General features: G+C 42.1%; 1 protein-coding gene across 10 annotated transcripts in view; it reads right to left on the minus strand.

The window, feature by feature from the left end:
• Positions 1-749: 749 nt before the first annotated feature.
• Positions 750-26,225, minus strand: part of LOC306870559 (uncharacterized protein) — a 37,574-nt gene continuing 12,098 nt past the window's right edge. For 2 of the 10 annotated variants that reach the window (XM_079417903.1, XM_079417910.1), the window contains 3 exons: positions 1,961-2,038; positions 1,729-1,785; positions 750-1,297 (listed from right to left, as the gene is read on the minus strand). In XM_079417903.1, coding sequence (XP_079274029.1) covers positions 1,247-1,297; positions 1,729-1,785; positions 1,961-2,038 — 186 coding nt within the window. In that variant the 3' untranslated portion in view covers positions 750-1,246. Of the gene's footprint in view, positions 1,298-1,728; positions 1,786-1,960; positions 2,039-2,427; positions 2,622-2,722; positions 2,924-3,186; positions 3,257-5,270; positions 5,526-19,863; positions 19,966-21,867; positions 22,059-22,236; positions 22,317-22,796; positions 22,991-26,225 lie in introns of those variants that run through there. The other 8 variants (XM_079417906.1, XM_079417908.1, XM_079417904.1 and 5 more) reach the window with 8 other exon arrangements.

Consider the following 26,225-nt stretch of genomic DNA (forward strand, 5'->3'; position numbering starts at 1 on the left):
ATAAAAACATCGTCAGAATAGTCCATCTGCCATCAGTGGTTCAATCTGAATTTAATGAAGCGACGAGAACACTTTTTCTGTGCAAAGAAAACAACGACTTAATTCAACAATTCATCTCCTCTGTGTCAGCGGAGCACCATTTTGGAGAGTATCCACTGGACGCAAACTGCGTACGCTCTTCTGTGTCAGCCGCGTACAGGATACGCAGTTTTTGTTAAAATCACTTTATTAGATCAAGTCACTTGATTAGAGCGACTTTAACGTCGCTCTAGTCAATGGGACAGTCACAAACCTCCCGGTTTTCATCCAAAATATCTTAAATTGTGTTCCAAATACGAACAAAGCTTTTACGGCTTTGGAACGACATGGGGGTAAGTGATTAATGACAAAAATTTAATTTAGGGGTGGAGTAACCCTTTAAGAGCTATTACAGACTTTAACGTCGCTCTAATCAAGGGACGATTAAAGGTTAAATTATGATTTAGAGAATGTTAAAATCTAAACATGTGCTAAAATAAACATTTACACATGACAAATGTAAAACATTAACATCTACCCATTGGGGCCCCTGAAACACATTATGCTATTAAATATCAAGTGTTGTCCTGCATGTATCAGAATAAACTGCACTTTTGATTAATATTGATTCTTTATAAGATAAGATAAATATAAAAACAGTGATGTTTAAATGATGTTGGAATTTTGTAGCCAAGTCTGAGTCCTCTTTTCTGAGACCAAAGACAATAAATGAGACCTTAAGACAATTTATTTTGTTACATATCCATGTCAGTGAGTGATGTTACAAAGATCAGTATCATAAATATCATACAATGGAACTGTATAATAGAAATAATGTAGTTGTAATTCAGTTATCACACTAAACGTCTCCATCTAAAGTCTCCATATTCATTTTCATGCAGGCTATGAAGCACAACAGTTATCTATTTGCATGTATCTATTCTAATCAGAACTTAACACATTCTAGAGCTATTACAGTTTAAAGTTGTAATTACACTCAACATAATAAAAAGATGCAATCTCCCTGCATCGTTTAACTTGTTTGTCAATTGATTTATTTTATTGGATCATTCATATTTTCAACATCTATGGGGAAAAAATACAGAATTTTTATCAGCAGTTACTCGTTTCGTTTAGTTACTCGTTACTTATTTCGACCAGTTTCCATAAGTAATCTCATGTCAAAAATGTGACACCATGCTTTAGATTTTCATTCTTACTTTCTTACTTAGACATTTTTTCCTTCATCTTCATTTATCAGTGCGCTTCTTTCATCGTCCTGATGAAACAGAGTGAAGAACAATTTATGGCTCTACTGTTTTTTGTTTTTTTAAATCAGAACTGCAAATCTGATCATAATTGACAATTTTACATTCTTTTTAAAATGTGAAAAGAGTGAAAGTTGCTTCAACCTATTATTAAGTAGGACTCTCTCTCTCACAGGTGACTTTTCATAATAGCTGTGAGTATATTATAAAAACTGTATATATAATACTTCCATGGATGATTACTGCTTTCTGAAAGGAACCTACGGTTTCCCAGCGCAGTGGTTAAAGCTTTGTGCTGGTGACACAACAGTAATAGGTTCAAATCATAACCTAACTAACCACTAACCAGTTCATGGTGGAGATAAAAACGTACATTGCAGCATAATGCATTTTTTTTATTACCACAACCTTTCTCATATTACAGAATTAAGGCTGTACTTACTGTACTGGATTCGCACGTTCCTCTACCTCTTCTTCTAATGCAATTACATATTTTTGCCTGTAAAATAATACCAGCAACACTCAAGTAACAAAAAAATTCAGTCTTACACTCTATGGTTTAGTCCTCTGTACAACAGTTGCATATGTAACAATAGGGAACAATAAAACGATAATAATGAAATATTTTAGCAGAGATATTTTTTGTCACACATATTGGGTTCACATTTTCTCACCTTCATTATGCCAAGTATCCGACAGCAATCACGACACAGACTGCTGAAACACATCCGTAGGATATCAAGACAACTTTGCTGAAGGGGAAACAAGTAATATATTAAGTTATTAAAAGAAATTGTAATAACAACAACAACATAAAATACAAAGCAAAATGCAAATAAATATTCTTCACTGCACAACATTGCTTAATTTTGCCTGCTCCACCCGAAGGTGTCCATTCAATCTGGGAAAATACACAGCCTTTTAAAATTATGCAAAAATTTGAATAACAGCAGCTTCAATTTTGTATGTCTTTATAATAATTAAGCTACATGCAAAACTATTTTAAGATAAAACAGCAGAAACAGAGGGACATACATTTTCAAACAAAGCTTTGTCAAGTTACCAATTATAAATCATCTTTGCATAATTAGTATTCACACACTTAAATGAACTTAAAATAAAAAAAGAGCTAAGACAATACCTGATATTTGAAACATTGAACAATTTTGGCCAGTGCCTTCTCATTCATGTCACATTTCAACAATCCCCCGTCTTCATTGAACAGACAGTCCACTGTGAGTGTATTTCTCCTGTTTATACATCTGCTGCTGTCTGGTACAATTTTTTCAGGGTCAAATGTGAGATGGAACACCATGAAAATAGCTGGTTTGGATGCTGTTTCAAATAAAGAAACAATTAGATTAGATTAGTAGAAAATGTGTGAATATTTCTCCTCATATCTCAATATACTTTCTGGTGCTTAATCTTGAAGTTACCTGAACATGCATTAAGTTTATTCAGTGCAGCATCAATATCAGTTCCAGCCCGTGAAACAATGGGGCAGAAAACCAGAATCACATCACAGTCGTCTACACTGTGCACCTCCTTCAAATTAGGTCTTTGTTTATAGAGATGATCTGAAATCTGCTTTCGCAAATTGCATGAATTGCCCATCTCAATTATGAAGTAGCATTTTCCTTTAAGATAAAGAACAGTGCGTTAGTTTCCTTCTTAGCAAAGTGTCTTTTGTTGTAATTATTTGGTATATGATGCTTTATTGGTGTTGAAAAGGAACCACACTAATACAATTTTAAGTGATTTTTTCAAGACAAGGTTACAGCCAGTACTGATTTTGTGATGAGTAATTATACATTAGATATGACAATCAATATAGGAATTACAAAATATTAAGGTGTTTAACCAAATATCGAATCCAAAATCTTAACTTGAATGATTTTACCTTCAGTTGGTTCGAATTGCTGAACGTCCAGTACCTGGTATTGGCTCATTTTTCTCTCTTCTCCTCCTTCCTGTTGAACAAACTTTTGATTATCACTTGATTGTTTGATTTTACCCTTTACATAAAGTAACCTAAGTAATTACAATTTTAATTTAGGTGTTGCTACATTTGTACAGTGATTGAAGGAACGGAACAGGTTGATCAGGTTGAGGTGTTAATGTTGACTACTAACATGTCAGCCAACAAATGATACTTTCCATATCTCAACTTATACAGGGGTATACAAGGATATATACAGGGTATATATATATATATATGTGTGTGTGTGTGTGTGTGTGTGTGTGTGTGTGTGTGTGTTTATATATATATATATATATATATAGGCTATATGTACAGGTGTTGGACTATGAAACTGAAACACTGGCCAATATACAGTTGTGTTGGAGATTTCGTGGCTATATTTGTGTAGCCTGGTAGCCAGTCTTCACTGATTTGCACATTCCACCAGTAAGAGCAGAGTGTGAAGGTTGAATTAGCAGAGCAATAGCACAGCTGTAAATAAAACATTGCAATACACACAACATAATGTGAGACATATCAGAGTTCAAAAGAGGACAAATTGTTGGTGCATCTGTGACCAGGACAGCAAGTCTTGTGGTGTATCGAGAGCCATGGTATCCAGGGTAAAGTCAGCATACCACAATGAAGGACGAACCACATCCAACAGGAGTAACTGTCGACGCAAGAGGAAGCTGTCTGAAAGGGATGCCCGGGTGCTAAGCCGGATTGTATCCAAAAAACATAAAACCACAGCTGCCCAACTCACTGCAGAATTAAATGTGCACCTCAACTCTTCTCTTTCCACCAAAATTGTTTGTCGGGAGCTCCACAGGGTCAATATATACGGCCAGGCTGCTATAGACAAACCTTTGGTCACTCGTGCCAATGCCAAACATCGGTTTCAATGGTGCCAGCAGTGGAAATCTTCAGCTGTGGACAATGTGAAACATGCATTGTTCTCTGATGAGTCCACCTTCACGTCTTTCCCACATCCGAGAGAGTTACAGTGATGTGGAGAAGCCCCAAAGATGCTTACTACCCGGACTGTTGCATACTCAGAGTGAAGCATGAGGGTGGATCAGTGATGGTTTGGCTGCAATATCATGGCATTTCCTAGGCCCAATACTGGTGCTAGATGGGCACATCACTGCCAAGAACTAAGGAACCATTCTGGAGGATCATGTGCAACCAATGGTTCAAACATTGCACCCTGAATGTGGTGCAGTGTATCAGGACAATAATGCACCAATACACACAGCAAGATTGGTGACAGAGTGGTTTGATGAACATGAAAGTCAAGTTGAACATCTCCCAGGCCTGCACAGTCACCAGATCTGAATATTATTGGGCCACTTTGGGGTGTTTTTGAGGAGTGTGTCAGGAAACCTTTTCCTTCACCAGCATCTCGGAGTGACCTGACCACTGTTCTGCAAGAGAGAGAGTTCAAAATCCACCTGGCCACTGTGCAGGACTTGTATCTGTCATTCCCAAGACGAATTGATGCTGTATTAGGAGCAAAAGGAGGCACACTATACTAATAAATTATTGTGGTCTAAAACCAGGTGTTTCAGTTTCGTTGTCCAAGCACTACATATAAACTAAATAACTATAGGCTATATACACACTTTCACAGTCTCGCAGGGTGAAAGATCAGAAAAATCATTGTTGTTGCCTTGTGCTGCTCTTTACTGCCCTCTGTTTTCAACATCTTTATCGCTTTCACTTTCGTTTTTACTAAAAATACGCAAAAACACGCAATCTCTATTCATGTGTTGTCAAAGTTTTCGACTCCCAATAGTTTTAATATGACGTCGATGTTAAAAGAGTATTTCAGTCATTAAACATAACACTGTGTTTATGCTTCTCAAAACACCATGAGAAACGTACAACTCTCTCTCTCTCTCTCTCTCTCTCACTCACACACACACACACACACACACACACACCAAAAAATACCAAAAACAATCACGAATAAACACGGTCACATTTGTCTCTAGGCTGCAGACTGCATTGAGTCTACTCACCGCTCCTGCAGCTCGCTGTGTCTCGGACAGAGTAAATGTCCTTTCGCTTTGTTGCTCTTTCTATATTGGTTGTCGACTTGTCGGGATCTGACAGCCCAGCAAACAGGGGACGTCCGTTTAGGTCCGCAGTACGTCCGCTTTTTGACGTTCGCTGGCGGAGGTACGGAGGGCATTCGTCCGACCCAGTTTGCGGACTGTTTCGTCCCTCATCTGCAAATTCAGAGTCAGAATCAGCTTTATTCGCCAAGTGTGCGCAAACACAAGAGGAATGTGTTGTGGTTTTTAAGAAGCTCTTGGTACATACATCATGCATACATACATACAGGGCTGGACTGGGAAAAAAAATCGGCCCTGGCACTTTGCACGCTCTTGAATATGTATACCAGCTCCTATTCCATAAAAGCACTAAAGCCATATAATAATAGGTAGGAAAGAGTGAAAGTTGACACATTAAAAACTTCTAAAAAGTGTAATTTATTAATATAATAAAACTATTATCCACACTGATGAATCCTAAAACTATAGGCCTATATAGTTATGACATCCTGTGTATGTGCCTGTGTGTTTGAGGGAGAAAGGGAAGAGACATTATAATCAGATGATCACTGTTTCCCATAGTATAGCATTAAATAAACTGTAAACTTACTTAGTCAAATTTGTTAACTCCTTGGATGAACCTTTAAAAGCATAAGAAGGCATCCTGTGTGTGTGTGTGTGTGTGTGTGTGTGTTTGTTTGCTTGTTAGTTATTTTAATGTCCAAACATAAGTAACACCGTAAGAGCATTACTAAATAAGTAAACGTAAAAATTTACATTCTTATTTATTTTTATATTGTATATTCTGTAAATTATTCTTTTTCTTTTCTGCATTGCTATAGTTTATATATAATAAACCTGGCATTGTATAATAAATATTGTTGGCTCTGTGACGGATTGTTTATGTTCCTAGATTCTTCCATGCTGATGGCTGTGCACTAGAGTTGGAGTGTATCTCCTGTCGAAGAACATCTTTAGACATTATGAGCCATATGACTAGTAAGTAATACCTCAAACATACACTACCATTCAAAAGTTTAAGGGTCAGATTTGTCATGTATTTGAAAGAAATATTTTATGCTCACCACTGCTACATTCATTTAATTAAAATACACAATAAATTTAGCATATAGGACAATCCACACTGAGCCACCTGTTGTGCCATCAGCCCATTTCGTGGTGGGGTTTCTTGGTCACCACAGTCTATGCATTAAAGAGACCTAAGACCTTGAAATATGGCATACTGTCCCAGTGAAAGCCAAATCTTAAACACTTTTTATTTTTTACAGTACCAGTCTGTACCCTTGAACTTGGCAAATTTTATGCCATCAGCCAATTTTGTGTCATGGTTTCTCCACCACCACAGAGGATGTGTTAAATTGGACATTAGACCTTGATATTAGAGGTACTACCATAAGTAAAATTTTACAGTAAAATTTTGAGCAGGTAAATCTCTGTTAATTCATGTGCATCCATGCTCTCATTTTATTCATAGATGGCAGTGATACACAAAGGAAATAGGTTATACAAAACTAGAAATTGTAATGCGTAAGCATTAGCATTAGAAATTGTAATGCGTAAGCGTAAGCATCACCTACAGCTCAACCTGGCAAAGACGGAACTGGTCTTCCCTGCCACTCCGACTCTACGGCATGACTTCACGATTCAGTTCGGCTCATCAATGATTACCCCATCAACTTCGGTCAGAAATCTTGGTGTAATCTTTGATGACCAGCTGACCTTCAAAGAGCACATTGCAAAGACTGCTCGTTCCTGCAGGTTTGCACTACACAACATCAGAAAGATCAGGCCCTTTCTTACAGAGCATGCTGCGCAACTTCTTGTCCAGGCCCTGGTTGTTTCTAGACTGGACTACTGCAATGCTCTTCTGGCTGGTCTGCCATCAAACGCAATCAAACATCTACAAATGATTCAGAATGCAGCGGCACGACTGATCTTCAACGAGCCCAAAAGAGCGCATGTTACACCTCTCTTCATCTCCTTGCACTGGCTACCAGTGGCAGCTCGCATCCAGTTCAAGTCACTGATGCTTGCGTACAGATCTACCACAGGCTCTGCACCCTCCTACTTCCACTCACTATTACGAACCTACATCCCCTCCAGAAGTTTGAGATCTGCTAGTGAGCGACGCCTTGTGGTACCATCACAGAGAGGCTCAAAATCACTCTCCAGAACATTCTCGTTCACCATTCCTGGCTGGTGGAATAATCTTCCCACCCCTATCCGGAACGCCGGATCTCTGTCAATCTTCAAGCAACAACTGAAAACTCATCTCTTTTGGCAGTACTTGACTTCATCCTAAACTCAAAAAAAAAAAAAAAAAAAAAAAAACCTTTCCCTCTATCTTTCTCTCCACCTACTAGCTTGTACTTATTTGAACAATGACTGAGACTTGGTGTTACGAGCACTTCCTCTGTCTGACTGCCTCTTCAAGATGAATCGCTTTTTGTATTCCCCAATTGTAAGTCGCTTTGGATAAAAGCGTCTGCCAAATGACTAAATGTAAATGTAAATGTAAATTAGAGGTGTGTGATATTGGGGGGGAAAAAAATTATATCTCAATATTTTTTTGGATTTTTTTCCATAACGATAATTAGACGATATTTTGCAGAGTGTGTTATTGTGCTGATATCTGACTACCGTGGACAGCTGCAGTTTTTGATATTCTTCATATTCTGTGTGGTCAGTTCACATCAGTGATTAATTAATCTTTTCATTTAAGTTTAAATTGACTTTTTGTCAGTCCTTGTCTTGTGTTTCCCCTCCTCTCGTGCCCATATTTGGCCTTCCTGTTCCGGTCCTCGTTTGTCTTCATTAGTTTAATTAGTCCCTAGCCCTGTGTTTGATTAGTCCACACCTGTTCCTTATTTCCCTGTGTTTATAAGCCCTGTGTTTCCTAGCCCCTGTGTCCGGTCTTAACGTCAGATGTGTTCGTCTCTCCCCATGCTCCCTGTCTGTCTGCTGGATTCTAATAAAGAACATTATTGGAACTTCCACGTCTCCGCACCTCCTTGTATCCCGAGAGGGAACGTGACAGAAGACCGGACCTACAACAACACTATGGCTGAAGACAGGCTTTGGTGTCTGCGGCAGGATAGTCGGGAGTTGGTAGAGTATGTTGAGGAGTTTCTTGAGCTTTCCAACGAGGTGAGCTGGATTGACGCCTCGCTCGGTGTGTGTTTTCGGTTTGGGTTGGACAAAGATGTCATTAGCTGCGATATCCCCACGTCCAGTTTTTCCCTTATCGGGCTGATAAATTATGTCCTCAATGTACATGGCATTGATTTCGAAGTCGAAGAATGTCAAACCGATCTTCGTCCAACCCAACCCGAGAACAACCCGGCCTCACCAGCTCACCGCTCGCCAGGACCCTCCACATGCCCTGCCAAAAGTTCCGGCCACCCAACTCTTCCCAGCACTGCTGCTGTCCTCAGCCCAGAGCACCCCCGCAACCCCGTGCTTCAAGAGCGCCCTCCTGAGTTCCCGCTGGTTCCGTCCAGCCCTCCTGGGTTCCCGCTGGTTCCATCCAGCCCTCCTGGGTTCCCGCTGGTTCTGTCCAGCCCTCCTGAGTTCCCGCTGGTTCCGTCCAGCCCTCCTGAGTTCCCGCTGGTTCCGTCCAGCCCTCCTGAGTTCCCGCTGGTTCCGTCCGGCTCTCCTTCGTCTCCGCTGGTTCCATCCAGCCCCGCGCCTCCCGAGCGCCCCCAAGTGTCCGCGCTTCCCGAGCGCCCCCAAGTGTCCGCGCTTCCAGAGCGCCCCCAAGTGTCCGCGCTTCCAGAGCGCCCTCCCGTGCCGGCTCCACGCACGCGCCCTCCCGTGCCGGCTCCACGCCCGTGCCCTCCTGAGTTCCCGCTGGTTCCGTCCAGCCCAGCTCGTAAAGAGCGTCCCCAAGTGGCTGCGCTTCAAGAGCGTCCCCAAGTTTCCACGCTGCAAGAGCGCCCTCCCGTGCCGGCTCCTCGCACGTGCCCTCCCGTGCCGGCTCCTCGCACGTGCCCTCCCATGCCGGCTCCACGCACGTGCCCTCCTGCGTTTCCGCTGGTTCCATCCAGCCCCGCGCTGCCAGAGCGCCCGACAGAGTCCGCGCTGCCAGAGCGCCCGACAGAGTCCGCGCTGCCAGAGCGCCCGACAGAGTCCGCGCTGCCAGAGCGCCCGACAGAGTCCGCGCTGCCAGAGCGCCCGACAGAGTCCGCGCTGCCAGAGCGCCCGACAGAGTCCGCGCTGCCAGAGCGCCCGACAGAGTCCGCGCTGCCAGAGCGCCCGACAGAGTCCGCGCTGCCAGAGCGCCCGACAGAGTCCGCTCCTCTGTGGCTCCCAGGGGGGAGCTTCCCCAAGAAAATTTTGGGGGGGGTAAGAGGGTCACAGCCTGTGTGGCCGGGCCAAGGGCCAAGGCCACACGACCCGAAAAAAATAGGCCGTGGCCTCCCGAGTCCCCTGACCCGCCCTGGCCTCCCGAGTCCCCTGACCCGCCCTGGCCTCCCGAGTCCCCTGACCCGCCCTGGCCTCCCGAGTCTCCAGATCCGCCCTGGCCTCCCGAGTCTCCTGACCCGCCATGGCCCCTGGAACGGGCACCGCCCTGGAGGCCTCCAGAGCGCCCACCCCCCCTCCCCATTGGATGGTGTTAGGCGTGAGGACACGCCTTCCGGAGGGGGGCGTAATGTCAGTCCTTGTCTTGTGTTTCCCCTCCTCTCGTGCCCATATTTGGCCTTCCTGTTCCGGTCCTCGTTTGTCTTCATTAGTTTAATTAGTCCCTAGCCCTGTGTTTGATTAGTCCACACCTGTTCCTTATTTCCCTGTGTTTATAAGCCCTGTGTTTCCTAGCCCCTGTGTCCGGTCTTAATGTCAGATGTGTTCTTCTCTCCCCATGCTCCCTGTCTGTCTGCTGGATTCTAATAAAGTACATTATTGGAACTTCCACGTCTCCGCACCTCCTTGTATCCCGAGAGGGAACGTGACACTTTTACCTTTAATAAAGCATTTTTTTCTAAAAGTGTACATCTTTTGAGTCGAATTGTAACATTTAATCAGTCAATTAAGATAATACACATTTAGGCTGTTACCAAACAAACCAGAAACCAGTATCATCAAAATTAATCTTTGCAGAAGTTGCATCTGAAGTGGCATTTAGATGTATTTACACACTATTTAATGCAGCTCAGAGGGACATGGAGTGCTTTAACCAGTTAGAATACATAATCGCTTGACATTTTAAACATGAAACATTGAATACTGATTTCTAAAATTATTTTAAAAATGAAGATAGACTTTAAATGTGAAATTAAAACCACCAGTAGGTGGTAGAAAGTCACTGTTAATAAGTGAGTCATTTCGACTGAACCGAATAATTTAAAAGGTTGATTCATTCAGGAATTAAACACCTTCATGTTGCTCAGAGACGCAAAACAGTGTTGTGGCTGTTTGGAATTATGTTTTGTTGGCGAAATGGAGCAAAAACAGGAAATATAGTGTCTAAAACGTAAGTTTCTTAATATTAACTTATTGTTTATTGAACTGTTGTATAAAATCAATATCACATTTGTAATCATGCTTATTTTTGAAGAAAAAACGGCATGAAACGTAAATATATACATTTTCTGCCCCCATATCTTGAATTTTGTGATCATTCTTAATGCCTTTTAATAGACTGAATCATGCAGTGAAAGAACTCACTCTAAATGCGCGTGCACTGTTTAACCCGCTTCATCATCACGTAGGCTAATATAGGTGTTCTGGTCTGCAGGTGTTTTGTTTGGTTTTTGCAAAATACTCGATAATGTCAAATTGCACATCGTTAAAACAACAATTACGATATTATCGCAGACGATATATATCGCACACCCCTAGTAAGCATGCAAAACATTCCCATGCACATGTCATCTGTAGTTTCTCGAAGGCATAAAAAAAGTTTCTTGTGTTCATGTAAAAGTCTGTATTTTTAATGTATTATTATTTTTTATATTAGGGAATCTGTATGTTGTCACTTCAAGAAAATCAATGAAAAAAAAACCCCTGAGAAAATAAAATTATTTACAGATGACTAATATATACCAAATATAAAGCTGAAAATAATGCTCTATGAACCATTTATGTTAAATATGGTCTGAAAACTACTGAGAGGTTTGGAAATTTGAGTCTGGAAAAGTGTGGAATTTTGAAATGGAAAATGTGTAGGATATATGTTATTTTCATATATTCAGCATATTTTCATCTCCAGTGTCACATAATCCTTCAGAAATCATGCTTAGCGAAAACAAGAATAAATAAAATTTTTACATTATATTCACATAGAAAACAGTTATTTTAAATTGTAATAATATTTCACAACATTACTGTTTTTATTTATGATCAAATAAATGCAGTTTTCTTGGTGAACATGAGACTTATTTCAAAAACATAAAAAAACTGACCACAAACTTTAATAACTCAAGGGATTCGAATATTAGTCCATTTATTCTAATAAAGTGCAAGACGCTCTTAAAAATTTTAATGTAAATAGTATTTTTTGTTTGTATTGTATACCCAGAATGCAATGCACAATGACGTAGACTGCCATCCTCTATACCCAAGCTACACACTCTCACACTGTGTCTTCACTGGACGCGAGAAAGCAACCGTTGAAAATCATTTGAACTTTGTGTCAGTACGTCATATATAGAACGAGGCATCAGTTTACTGTTGGGGATTTGTTGTGTCGTGCCACATCCAGTGTAGATAGCATCACTGATTATAATAGGTTCTATTGTATTTTGTTGCGCCGTCCGGTGTAGACACGGTGTTAAAACTCTTATTAAATATTGTCACATATGATGTATGCACGATGCCATGTATCATTGATAGATCTTTTCTATTTCAGAGGCTGAAAATCATCGATAAACCACAAGGTAATTGTAACTTATTTCAAGAATAATAAGAAGAATAACAAGAATAAATAAAAATGCATTTGTGACTTAATATTGCTTCTTATTTTTCAGCCCGTTGAAAGTTCTCATTAAACACATTGCTTTCTTCTCATCTTTGTGCATTTTCAGATGTTGTGCATATTTATGAAACAAATTTTTTAACTGTAACTTTGTTTAACATCATAATATTGGTTGTCTTCTTTCTCTTTTAAGAGTTTAGCTCCAACCTCAATTAAGCAGACCTGAGCAGCTGATCAAGGATCACCAGAAACTCTGCAGAACGTTGGTCCTCCATGCCCAGGACTGGACACCAGTGTTGTAAGTCATCAATCTAGAAGTCATCCTGCCTCTTTGAATAGTCATGTTCAGAACATATTGCAGGAGATCTCAACATTGTCTCTCAAGGTCCACTTGCATGCAGAGTTTTGCTCCAACCAAGTGCAGTGCACATTAGGGCTGTGTATTGGCAAGAATCTGGCGATACGTTACCTATCACGATACAGGGGTTGCAATATATATGTATATATGTATTTTATAAAAAAGACCATATATATTTTTAGACCCTGCTTTAAAGGTTCACAGTTTAAGCTTACAATTGTAATATACAATGTCATAACATTTTGATCTGAACAAAAAATTACATCTGCTTAGTAGCTATTAATGAAAAATAAAGTGCTTGCTGGAGTCCTAAAGAAAACAAAACAATTGTAAAACAATAAAATAAATACAGAGGTTGAACATTCTCAGAACCTTTCAACTTGGATTTCACAGGATTTTCCATTTTGTATTTATGTTCCACGTGGAATCATCGAGACCGCGACGCGAGCACCGCCCCAACTGCACAAAACGCCCCCAACACGAGAGAAACCCTACCGCCCGCCACGCCCCGCCATTGAAATTAATGGGTTTCATCGCGCAGCGCATGCGTCCTGTGTGAAAGGGCCTTTACACGGGACGCAACAAGCGGCAGGACCGAGATGGCACCCGCGCCGCGGTCCCGGAGTGGACGTTACCACAAAAGCCCAAATGACGCTACACTTCAGCTTTGTACACCGAAACGCTCTCGGTTACTCACGTAACCTCGGTTCCCCGAAATGAGGGAACGAGACATTGCTTTGGGAATACATTTTCCTCGAATATTGCTGAAGCCTTATTGAATCACGCCAGTGAAACTGGCCAATGGCGTTCAAGCGCGCGAAATATGAGGGGGCTCGTCACTATATAAAGCAGCGCTTGTACGTCATCCATTCAGAATCTTTGACTGAAGCAACTAGGCATTGTAAGATCCTGAGCTCGGTGACACGGCAATAAGAGCAATGTCTCGTTCCCTCATTTCGGGGAACCGAGGTTACGTGAGTAACCGAGAGCGTTCCCCTTCAATTCGGTCACTCTACATTGCTTTGGAAACGTATAAAATCCCGCCGTGTCACAGCGAAAGCACTAGCACACCTAGTCGAAACCATGTAAAGTCAGGGGCGCGGTAGCTAGACGATGCCGCGTCACATCAGGGGCGGAGTTAACTCCGGTGAAACAAAGAATGTGAAACGCCGGCGGCTTCGGCGCTTTCACAAATAGATTAGTTGAAATTGTTTAATTTCAATGAAATCATGTTATAATGCACAGCCGTACCGGTATGATGGTGACCAAGTCCTAAAAGACGTGGTGAACTACAGTATATCATAATACTGTGATAAACTGATAGGGACAGCACTGAATTGGTGGTGCGTCTATACAGGGTGTATGCGACCTAGTCGAAACCATTGATACACATCTCAGATCATGGCTGAGTAAGCGCGTGCACTGCTCGCACTGACAGCACATGCGAGGCAAGCGACGACACATCTAGGTTATAAAACCTCGCGAAAGTGCTGGGTGACGACCAGCCTGCCGCCGTACAAATGTCCTGAATAGATATGCCATTTGCCAAGGCCCAGGATGATGCGAGGCCGCGGGTTGAGTGGGCACGAACCCCTATCGGACATTCCACACCTTTAGAGCTGTAAGCCAAAGCAATTGCGTCGACGAGCCAGTGTGACAGCCTTTGCTTGGACACAGGCAGTCCTTTTGTACGTCCACCAAAACATACGAATAGCTGCTCCGAGAGTCTGAACTGTCTAGAGCGCTCGATATAAGTACGCACCGCTCGTACAGGGCACAGCAGTGTATTAAGCGGCTCTGTCCCGGTTGGTGTTTCGGGGTCGAAAGCACTTTAGGCACATAACCTTTTCTAGGCTTCAAGGTGAGTCTGCAATCACCTGGCCCGAATTCAATACACGAGTCGTCAATTGAAAGCGCTTGTAGGTCTCCAACTCGCTTAACAGAGGCCAGCGCGAGCAGGAGCGCTGTCTTGAGAGAGAGAGCTCGCAAGCTCGCTGATTGTATGGGCTCGAACGGGGGTCCCGTGAGAGCGTCAAGCACTAGCGCCAAGTCCCAAGTGGGTAGAGTAGAAGGGCGAGGAGGGTACAGCCTTCTTGCTCCTTTTAAAAACCGTATGATCAGGACATTTCTGCCGATCGGGTGATTTTCGATGTGCGCGTGAAAGGCTGTTATAGCGGCCACATACACTTTCAATGTGGATGGCATACGACCGCTATCAAATCGCTCTTGAAGGAAGACAAGGATTATTGATATTGGGCAGCTGATTGGGTCTTCGCCCCGCGATACGCACCAACTTGAAAAAACTCTCCATTTATGTGCGTAGAGACGCCTTGTGGAGGGAGCCCTAGCCTCAGATATAGTGTTCAGCACGCGCTGAGGAAGCGCATCTGTTACTGGCAAGCTCCGTCAAGCGGCCAGACATGAAGGCTCCATGCCTCCGGATTTGGGTGCCAAATCGTCCCTTGTGCTTGAGAGAGAAGGTCCCTCTTCAGTGGGATAGTCCACGGGGGTGCTACCAGCATCTCCACCAGTTCTGGGAACCACAGCTGATTGGGCCATTTCGGGGCCACTAACAGAACAGATTCCTTTTCCTCTCTGATTTTGCAAAGCACGCGAGGCAGAAGTTTCACTGGAGGAAAGGCATACTTGCGTACTTTCGGCCAGCTGTGAGCTAGTGCATCCACTCCCAGGGGAGAGTGTGTCAGTGAATAAAACAGCGGGCAGTGAGTGTTCTCCGCTGATGCGAAGAGATCCACCTCCGCCCTGCCGAATACACTCCAAATCATTTTGACTGTCAAAGGGTGTAATCTCCACTCCCCGTGGATTATCTCGCCCCTCGACAGTAAATCCGCGCCGTAGTTCAGGCGTCCGGGGACATGTACTGCCCGGATGGAGAGGAGGTGTCGATCTGCCCACAGAAGGAGGTCTCTCGCCAGTTGCAGCAGTGGTCGTGAGTTCACACCGCCTTGGTGATTTATAAACGCTACCACTGTCATGCTGTCCGTCCTGATGAGAATGTGACGGTGAAGAATGTCTGGGAGAAAGCACTCGAGCGCTAGGTGCACAGCACGGAGCTCCAGACAGTTTATGTGCCATGACTTCTCTGTTTCTGACCACGTCCCGAAGGCTGGTCTGCCATCGCATACGGCTCCCCAACCCGTACTCGATGCATCTGTCGTAACATTCTTTCTCCTGATCACTTGGCCAATACGAACACCCCGGCGATATAGAGTCATATCGCGCCAAGGGTTCAGCGAATGCAAACAGTCGCGCGTCACTTTGATGCGCAAGGTGCCCGTGCTCCATGCGTTCTGTGGCACCCGGCTCTTTAGCCAGAGCTGAAGCGGACGCATATGTAGGAGCCCTAGATTGCACACTGTCGAGGCGGCAGCCATCTGGCCGAGCGTCCTCTGAAAGCATTTCAGTGGGGGAGAACGCCCTAGTTTGAAGACTGCGAGAGAACTGATCAGTTTTCGTGAGCGCTCCTCCGACAGAAGCGCTCACATTTTGATTGAGTTCAGCTCTACTCCTAAAAAGGAGATGTTCTGGCTCGGTACCAGCATGCTCTTTTGCATATTTACAGTCAGTCCTAAGCTCTGAACGTGAGCGAGGAGTCTGAGTTTGTCGCTGAGCAGCGCGCTCTCTGACTGGGCTAACACTAGCCAGTCGTCGAGATAGTTCAGGATGCGCATTCCGCTCTGCTTCAGAGGAGAGAGAGCAGCATTCATGCATTTCGTAAACGTACGAGGGGCCAGACATAAGCCAAAGGGCAGGACCGTGAATTGGTATGCTATCCCTTCGAATGCAAATCTCAGGAAGCGCCTGTCGCGGGGGGCTACCTGAATGTGAAAATAAGCATCCTTTAAATCCACGGAGATACACCAATCTCCCGTTCTGATATGTGAGAGGATTTGTCTCAGCGTAATCATTTTGAACGAGCGCTTTGAAAGCGCGCGATTCAGCGGTCTCAGGTCCAAGATTGGGCGGAGCCCGCCGTCTTTCTTTGGCACCAGAAAATAACGACTGTAGAAGCCGCTCTTGCGGTCTGTGAGGGGGACTGCCTCTACAGCGCGCTTTGCGAGAAGGTTGTGAATTTCCTCTCGCAGAACTGAGACATTCTGCTCCCGTACAGTGGACATTAACACACCGTTGAAACGGGGCGGTCTGCGGAAGAACTGAAGCGTGTAGCCGTTCTTTATTGATTTCATAACCCACTCTGATACCCCTGGCAGTGCCTGCCACGCTTCTGTGAACTGTGACAGCGGGCGAGGCGGACTACACACCGTGAGGGATAACTCGCCGTTGGGGGGCGGGGAGTTTAATACCACATGAGTGTGAGAGTGAGTGATGGGGGAGAGGGGAGTGAGAGGAGGGAAATTGCCCTGATATTGAGGTGATTTTTGTATTTTTTTTTACTTTATTGCACTGCACTGTGGAACAGTCAAAACACAAACATGACAATCGTTCTCGCCGCCCGCCACAGGCAAGGGGGTGTGGTGAACACACACAGCGGAGTGAGCAGACTTTCTCAGTGGCTCGTCTTCGGCGCTGAGTGTAGCTTTCCTCCTCCGAGAGACAACATCAGGAACGCGGCTTTAATTCCGTAGCCGGTGGCCTGCTGTCTCTGTCAGGGCGGGGTCTCTGGCCCTTCGAGCCCTGGCGGCGCTTCAGCCAAGGCTGTCTTGGCCTCACCGCCGGCTCATGCTCGCGCCTAACCGCAGTAGGAGGGGCGAACGGTCTTCCCGCGCGCTGCGCTGAGGATGAGCGGGAACGCGCAGGAGGGATCGCGCCAGCGCGCTTTGGTAAGAAGTGGCTAATGGCCTTCGATTGCTTCTGCGCTTCAACGAAGCGCTCCGTGAACGTCTCTACCGCCGCTCCAAAGAGACCTGAGGGATTCACGGGAGCGTCCAGAAGAGCCGTCTTCTCTGAATCTTTCAACTCGGTCAGAGTCAGCCACAGGTGACGATCCAGCACCACAAGATTCCCCATATTGCGGCCGATCGCTCGAGCTGTCACCTTCGTCGCTCTGAGGGCCAGATCTGTGGCGCGTCGGAGCTCTTTGAAGACTTCAGGGTCCGGGCCACCTTCATCCAGGGACTGAAGAAGCTTCGCCTGATACACCTGAAGTATTGCCATCACATGCAGTGTTGAAGCTGCCTGGCCCGCCGCCGAGAAAGCCTTGCCAGCGAAGTTTGCGGTGGCGTGGCAAGGTTTAGAGGGGAGAGACGCGTTGTTTCTCAGCCTCCAGTTCGCCGCGGCTGCAGGACAGAGGTGGGCAGCGGCGGCTTCCTCCACGGGGGGAAGTTTAACATACCCCGCTCGGTCAGCGCCGTCCACTGACGACAGAAGGGAGGATCCCGGATTGTGCACCTGACTGGTGAGCGGTGCGTTCCACGACTTCGCTATCTCGTCGTGCACCTCCGGGAAAAAGGGGCCGGGTCTCCGCGGGGTGTCCTTTCGGCCGCGGTCCGACTGGAGGAACCACTCGTCCAGACTGCTTCTGGCCGGCTCGGTAGGAGGCGCCCACTCCAGACCGAGCTCATCAACCGCCTTGGTCAGGACGCATAGGAGCTCAACATCACTGTGATGGAGGTCCCCAGCATCACTGCTGGGCGCAGTGTAATCCAGTGGGCTGTTGGACCACTCCTCTCTCGCAGACGCTGCCACCGAGATGGCATCATCCTCATCCTCCTCCATGGCTCCGAAAGACACCACATCTTGCGCGCTGGGGGAGGGGCGGAGATCAGCGGCCATGAAGCGCACTGGAAGGGGACCTGCAGCAGGGGGGTGAGAAGCGTGTGGGCACTGAGCCGGCGCGGTCTCGTCACCCGACCCGGACAGATCCGCATCAGAAACTCGCGGCACTTTACTCTTTGGTTCAGAGGAAGAGCGCGGCAGAGCTAGTTGGGCGAGTTCATCGCCTTGGACGATGGCCACACGGAGCCTGAGAGTCCGGAGACTCATATCTCCGCAGTGGGGACAGTCCGACCCCCCAAGCGCCGCCTCTGCGTGGGCGCGACCCAGGCAGAAGACGCACGATTCGTGGCCATCAGAGGGTTCGATTGGCTCTACACAGGAGAGGCAATCGCGAGAGGTCATCTTTGTTCGTCCGAAGCTCAACGGAACACAGCAGGGGAAGAAGGCGTATCCGCTGCAGCGTGTAGATCACGGTGAGTAGTAGATTCTTTTGATAGGCTTCTTGCTGAAGGAAAAAATTCTTAATGGATGACGTACAAGCGCTGCTTTATATAGTGACGAGCCCCCTCATATTTTGTGCGTTTGAACGCCATTGGCCAGTTTCACTGGCGTGATTCAATAAGGCTTCAGTAATATTCGAGGAAAATGTATTACCAAAGCAATGTAGAGTGACCGAATTGAAGGGGAACGAGAGCTGGAACAATTCTTTCATCCTCCATTACTGGCAGCGAACTATATTAACTCTAACATTAGTGGTGTGCTCTAATGCTAGTATTTCCTGTCACTGTTTAAGTTCAGAGATGAAGACTGCTCTCTAGCGGTCGGGAAATTAACTCTAAACGAAACAACTGCTATGCATCCTGTCTGATTATTATTTTTTTTAAATATCGATATTCCGTTTTTGAGAATCAATACAGTATCGCCAAACAAAATATCGCGATACTCAGGTGTATCGATATTTTCTTACACCCCTAGTGCACATAGGGCTGGGAGATATATCGAATGCGATTGTCATGCACATCTCGTCAGTAAAGCCGGTTCCGTGATTAGCAGTAAATCTCCATTAGCCTACCTGTTTTCATATGGAGTGGCATTTAATACACAGAGCCGTAGTTCACTGACAAGCTATTCAATATCGAGTTCATTATCAAAGGCGATTCATCTGCGATTATGAACTCGATTTTGCGTAGCTTGTCAGTGTACTACTGCTCTGTGTATTAAATGCCACTCCATTTGAAAACAGGTAATGGAGATTTACTGCTAATCATGGAACCGGCTTTACTGACGAGTTGCGCATGATCATTGCGTTCAATATATCACCCAGCCCTAAGTGCACATGAACAAACTAAATCCCAAAGTATACTTTGTTTTTGTACGCATGTGCTAGCATATGCATACAGTCGAACACATAGCCTTTCAAAGTATAGCCTACTCCATTTGATGTTGTGCGCGAACGCGGGCGGTCGACACATGCGCTCTAAAAAGCTTCATCCATGTCTAGTGTCTGTTCTATTTTTCCCTGTTAAATTATTTTAACTCTTTTAAACCAAAGCTGAGCTGTCTCATACCCTTTCTCTCTCGCTCACAAGCACTTGTCAATGCGGCTGTCTGTTGTTGTTGCAGTCTCTGCTATTTGGTTGTTCCGTCTCTTTAGGTGCATTTTCTACTGTGAAACAACGGCTATATACTGTTGTGCATATATGTCAGTAGTGATGTTGTACAATGAGGACAGAAATAGTCACCAGTGTATAGTGAGCCACTGTGCTTACCAATGCCTGAATTTGTGTACACAATATATTAATTCACAGCCTAGCAAACTATGAAGCTGATTGAGACGCACCCTTTGTATGACAGTGGATCTTGAGGGCCAGAGTTGAGAACCCCGACATACTGATTAGTTGATAATCACTCATGAACAATGAGTACACTTTAATTTGTACAGAAATATGCAATATTTGACTCATATTCAGTGATGCTATTATCTTTTATTCCCTTTTGTTTGTGTGTCAAAATGTAAAAAAAGTCAAAGCGAATATGGACAAAACAGATTTCATATCCACATAAACTTTCTATCAATGGATGATCTATCCAGTGAGTCTTGTAGTCTGCAGTGCAGCACTTCTGTCATCATCACTTTAAGGATCAAAAAGCACTGCTTGAGTGGTGTAATGTCCCTGAAGCAAAGCTAAATATAATTAAATTGGTGGTGATTGAGGAGATCCCCCCTTACAATGTAAAGTGCTTTGAGTGTCTAGAAAAGCACTATATAAATGTAACAAATGATTATAATTAAATATTATTTAAATACGTTTTTACCTGTTCAGACAAGGGTTTTACCTTCAATATTTGGGGGTAGAAAAAACTTTAAACATAAGGTGGACAGGCAAATAACAAGTAGCCTACATAATAAGGTTACATTGATTGAAATTTCAGCGCTGCAGACAGTACTGGCACTTTGGTGTGAAGTGCATTTTTGAGCCTATAGTATGTAGTGACTATAGATAATGAGTCATTTGATTCAGTTTTATAGAATATTAGTATATGTCAGTAATGAATCAAGGTTTAAACCCATGATTTTTGTTAATTTTATTATTATTTTACGTTCCGAACTCACGGGTGGAATCGGACCTGGAGAACTAACACGCAGCAACTGGAACACACACACACACACACACACACAAACACACCCGCGCACACACACACACACATCTAGAGAAATTGTTTATAAAAATAAAAAGTATTACTGAAGTACTATTGCTTGTGTGTTTATTCCTTGGTAGGTAAATTTTGTCTAATCTGACTGATGACATGTTTACACTTAAGGTCCTCACAATGTTTCATGAGCGTCCCAGCGACGTCTTTTTGTCGTCTAAAGAACCCTACACGAAGACGTCCAGGGGACGTTCACCGAGGCCATTCAGGGGACGTTCTGGGGACCTTTTATTGTTAGCTGGGAGTACAGTTGGCTACATGCTACCTCTTAGCCTATTTTTTGCATCAATTTTATCTAATAATATGAATAAAACTAAGTAAAATATTTTTGCATTATACACACTTCCATATTAAATTTATGGATTGAAGATTGTAGTGAAGGTTCAACATATTCTGTCTCACACTAGTAAAAGGAAAAAGTAAAAGGAAAAGTTTAGGTCCTTTTAGACTGTTGATGCAGTTCCTGAAGTAAGTCAATTCCCTTTTAGTCTGCAGGCTTTGTTCAAATATTTGAACTTATTATAGAATCTCTATACTCCTCTACTATTATTCTTTGACTATTAGGAATATGCACCCTGAAAATGTCTTACGCTTAAGTATCATGTTTGAATTTTGTAGCATTCTTCATAGATTCTGAGACACATTTGCAGCCAAGATTCACTTTATTTTATCATTTATATATCTATGTCAAAGTGTGATATTAGGGATCAGTAACATTAAGCCCCACTAAAACCTTGGCTAGTTATATTGTGCCATAGTTTGATGCTCTTTACAAGTACAATAGAAGAAACACAACTGTAGTTCAATCATACCACTGAACTTCTCAATCTAAAGTCTTCATATTAATGTTCATGCAGGCTATGAAGCACAACAATTATCAATTTGCATACATTAATCAAAACATAACACATTTTACAGCTTATTAAAATTGTTAATTACACAGTATAATAATGAGCAAAAAATGTATCCTCTGTCCTTTCAGAAATCCACAGTGAATGATTTATTTTATCAGATCATACTCTGCATTTGTTTGTGTTCCATGTCATCTCAACTGTGGGGAAAAATGCAGAATTTGAATTAGATTAATTGTTACCAAAAAGTGGTGAAAAGACCACCAGTTTAACCAAATAATCTAAAATCCAATTTCTAAACTCAGATGTCTAAAATCAGACATTATTTTAAATGAAAATTCAGTCATCATCTACTCATACTCATTGAGAGATTCTCACCGTAATAATTTGTAAAATGCATAGAAAATAAAACCAGCAAAAATCATTTTGATGATAAATCGAGGGAACTTCTTTTGTTCCTAAAAGGGAGAAAAACATAATATTACTGTATAAATTGTTTCAATAATTTCATAGAATAATAACATAGAATATGAAAAACAGATGAATTATCAATTAACAATTTTGCAGATCAAAAAACATCTACATCTATGTTCAGAATTCATTTTTAATCAAATAAATAGCTAAAATAATTAAATATGTATCTTAAAAATATAGTTTTCATAGCTTGTTTTGACCCTTATCAACGCAAGGTCAACCAAAAATAAGGATTCACCCTGATATTGTCTAAAACCCAATTCCAGACTTTTGGAGGGTACTGAACAGTGTATATACAGTAAGCAAGTCTGAACCAAAAACTTGTTCTCTAAACTCTGTAGTTTAATGCAGAGTGACTGTTATGTCCCCATTTTTCCTAATTTTTATATAGCTCATTTTTATTTTTAAGTCATAATTACTTTTTACACACATCTCAAATTAAAGATAAACTTAAAGAGGTAAACCTGAGGCTTGAAATGGCGAAGAACTTTGGCCAGTGCCTCATCATTCATTTTGCATTTCAACAATCCCTTGTCTTCACTGAACAGACAGTCCACTGTGATTGTATTCTTCCTAATTATAAATCTGCTGCTGTCTGGTACAATTTTTTCAGTGTCAAATGTGAGATGGAACACCATGAAAATAGCTGGTTTGGATGCTGTTTCAAATAAAGAACAATAAGATTGAAAATGTGTGAATAGTATTTCAACTCATATACATCAATATCTAAGTACATTAACCCCCGGTTTCACAGACAAGGATTAAGCCTAAAATGTAAGTCTGAGCCGTTTCAACTGAAAGAAACTTGCATTGACTGATCTTTAAATATATCAGTGCCTTTGTTTTGTCTAAAGATGCACACCAGTAATGTTTTTAATAAGGCATGTTTATAAAAATTACTCAAATGTCCTAATTGAACTATGGCCTAATCCTGGTTTAGTCTAAGCCCTGTCTGTGAAACCAGGCCTAAATCGAACTTTCTGGTGCTAAATCTTGAAGTTACCTGAACAAGTATTAAGTTCATTCAAAGCGGCATCAATGTCAGTTCCTGCCCGTGAAACAATGGGGCAGAAAACCAGAATCACATTACAGTCCTCCACACTGCACGTCTCCGTCCATCCAGGCCTATGTTTTTGGAGGTGACCTAAAATTTCCTTCCGCAAAATGTGTGATTTTGCCCGTCTCAATTATGAAGTAGTGTTTTCCTTTAAGATGAAGAACTTTTGAAAAACGAAACTTTTGAAAAAATGTCTCAAAATGGGTGGGGAAGTCGCTAAATCTAGCTACAAAATAGCTAGGCTTTTTTGACCAAATGTGTTAGGGTTCAGATCGCGCTACATGTGGAGAATTTAGTTTTTTGAAAGTGATATCGGTTTTTGGAAATGAACTCTTCATATATTTCCTAATATTAATGATCAATATATTAAACGACATAACGATATATTAGAAAATATACAGAATAATAGCCTATATTGTGTAAATATATGTAATTTTATATTCAGTAATACACTTTAAAATATATAGGCTAGATAAGATATGGTACTGCATGTGTAAAATATATTAAACACATATTTGCTTTAGGTATTTTACTCAATAGGCTAGGCCTATATATATTTCTTATATTTATAATTTGGGTCATTCCTGTTATACAGACACTTTTCTGTGTCTATGATTTACTTATATTTTGTCTAAAATAGTCACATATTTATAAGACGTTGCTTAAATTATACACAATAGGTCTACTTTATCACTTAAACAGAGATAATAGACATTAAAAATGTTATTTAGTTTTTTTATACACCTTTTTACTGATACATGCGTTCAGTTTTATCGTGTCCTCAGTGCAAAGTAATCAACTTACACTAGAAATATAAACCATGAAATGATAAAAACCTCAAAATATTTTTAAATTATGTTATGGACTAGGCCAAACTTCATCTAATCATATAAATCATGTGAAACTATATATATATATATTACAGTTTTCTTCATTTACCGTGTCCCTAAATTCATCTTCCACCCTGTTAGTATGTACTCCCTCGCCTTCCAAAATAGACAAAAATTCCACTGAGATCATTTTCAGGAAGTGATATTGTTTATTTTTTCTGCTGGAATTCAACTGTACAAATGGAGATAAGTGTCCACTCTCACTCCTACCTTTTTTTAAGTTTTAACCATTTTATTAGTTATTAACAGTAATATTGTGTTTTCTATTTGAATTTGAAGTTAATTTAACTGTTATGTAAAACAGACATTCAAGAAAAACAAAATTTAGAGAGGTAAACTTTTTTATAAGAAAAGATTACAGTAGAAAATGTACAATTAAAAAAAAGAAAAACGTGAGAGAAGCCATTAAAAGGGAATAAGAAATATAAAATATTAAAATTTTCAAAATGTTCAACATATACTGTATTCTGTCTTTTCATTTTTTACATTTCCTAACATTTACAAGCTTGCCATTGACCTCCTGTAATAGTCTTTTAACAATTTTCTGTCCTGTTCACCTTCACCCTCTTTGAAAATTATGGAAGATAAAGTAATGCGGTTGTCATGGTTGAATCTTTTCTCTGCATTTATTTTCTGTATAAGAAATTAAAAAGATACTTGTGTTCTGTTGCCATTTACCAGAAATATCCAGCATATAGAACAATTTGGAAACTTCGCCAGGATGTTATGCATTGAATAATCCAGTTCTGCTCCAGATTAGTGCAGATTGGTTAATAAAATGCCACATTATGGTCCAGCTAGGTGCTGTCTATCCATGTTGGTTTCATATAAATACATTTACTATTACGAATCAATAAATGTCAATAAGTAATCATTTCATTTATAAATTTCATTTTTCAAATGACGCTCAATGACTCTCTCTCCTCTCCACCTGTAGCTGGTGTGTGGTGAGCGCACTGGCGCCGTTGTGCATCATCCAAGTGTGGATGCTGCACACTGGTGGTGGTTGAGGAGAGACCCGCCCCCCCCCCCCCACATGATTGTAAAGCGCTTTGGGTGTACAGCAATAGACAATAAAGCGCTATATAAATGCATCATTCATTAATTTGTTGACTTTGTAACAGTGGAAAAGTATACAACATTACTCTCCTCCACGGTGGTCACCTCTAGATCTGAAGTTTGTTTGTAGACATTAAAGACGGATATAAAAATGTAAACTTAAACAGAAAGAAATGGATTGGTTAATACAAGCAACTTAAAGGGTTACTCCACCCCTAAATTAAATTTTTGTCATTAATCACTTACCCCCATGTCGTTCCAAACCCGTAAAAGCTTTGTTCGTCTTTGGAACACAATTTAAGATATTTTGGATGAAAACCAGGAGGTTTGTGACTGTCACATTGACTGCAAGTAAATGACACTGTCAAGGCCCAGAAAAGTATAAAAACATCGTCAGAATAGTCCATCTGCCATCAGTGGTTCAATCTGAATTTAATGAAGCGACGAGAACATTTTCTGTGCAAAGAAAACAACGACTTAATTCAACAATTCATCTCCTCTGTGTCAGCGGAGCGCCATTTTGGAGAGTATCCACTGGACGCAAACTGCGTACGCTCTTCTGTGTCAGCCGCGTACAGGATACGCAGTTTTTGTTAAAATCACTTTATTAGATCAAGTCACTTGATTAGAGCGACTTTAACATCGCTCTAATCAAGGGACGATTAAAGGTTAAATTATGATTTAGAGAATGTTAAAATCTGCTAAAATAAACATTTACACATGACAAATGTAAAACATTAACATCTACCCATTGGGGCCCCTGAAACACATTATGCTATTAAATATCAAGTGTTGTCCTGCATATATCAGAATAAACTGCACTTTTGATTAATATTGATTCTTTATAAGATAAGATAAATATAAAAACAGTGATGTTTAAATGATGT

Source organism: Barbus barbus (assembly GCF_936440315.1).
Source record: "Barbus barbus genome assembly, chromosome: 5".
Lineage (NCBI taxonomy): Eukaryota > Metazoa > Chordata > Actinopteri > Cypriniformes > Cyprinidae > Barbus > Barbus barbus.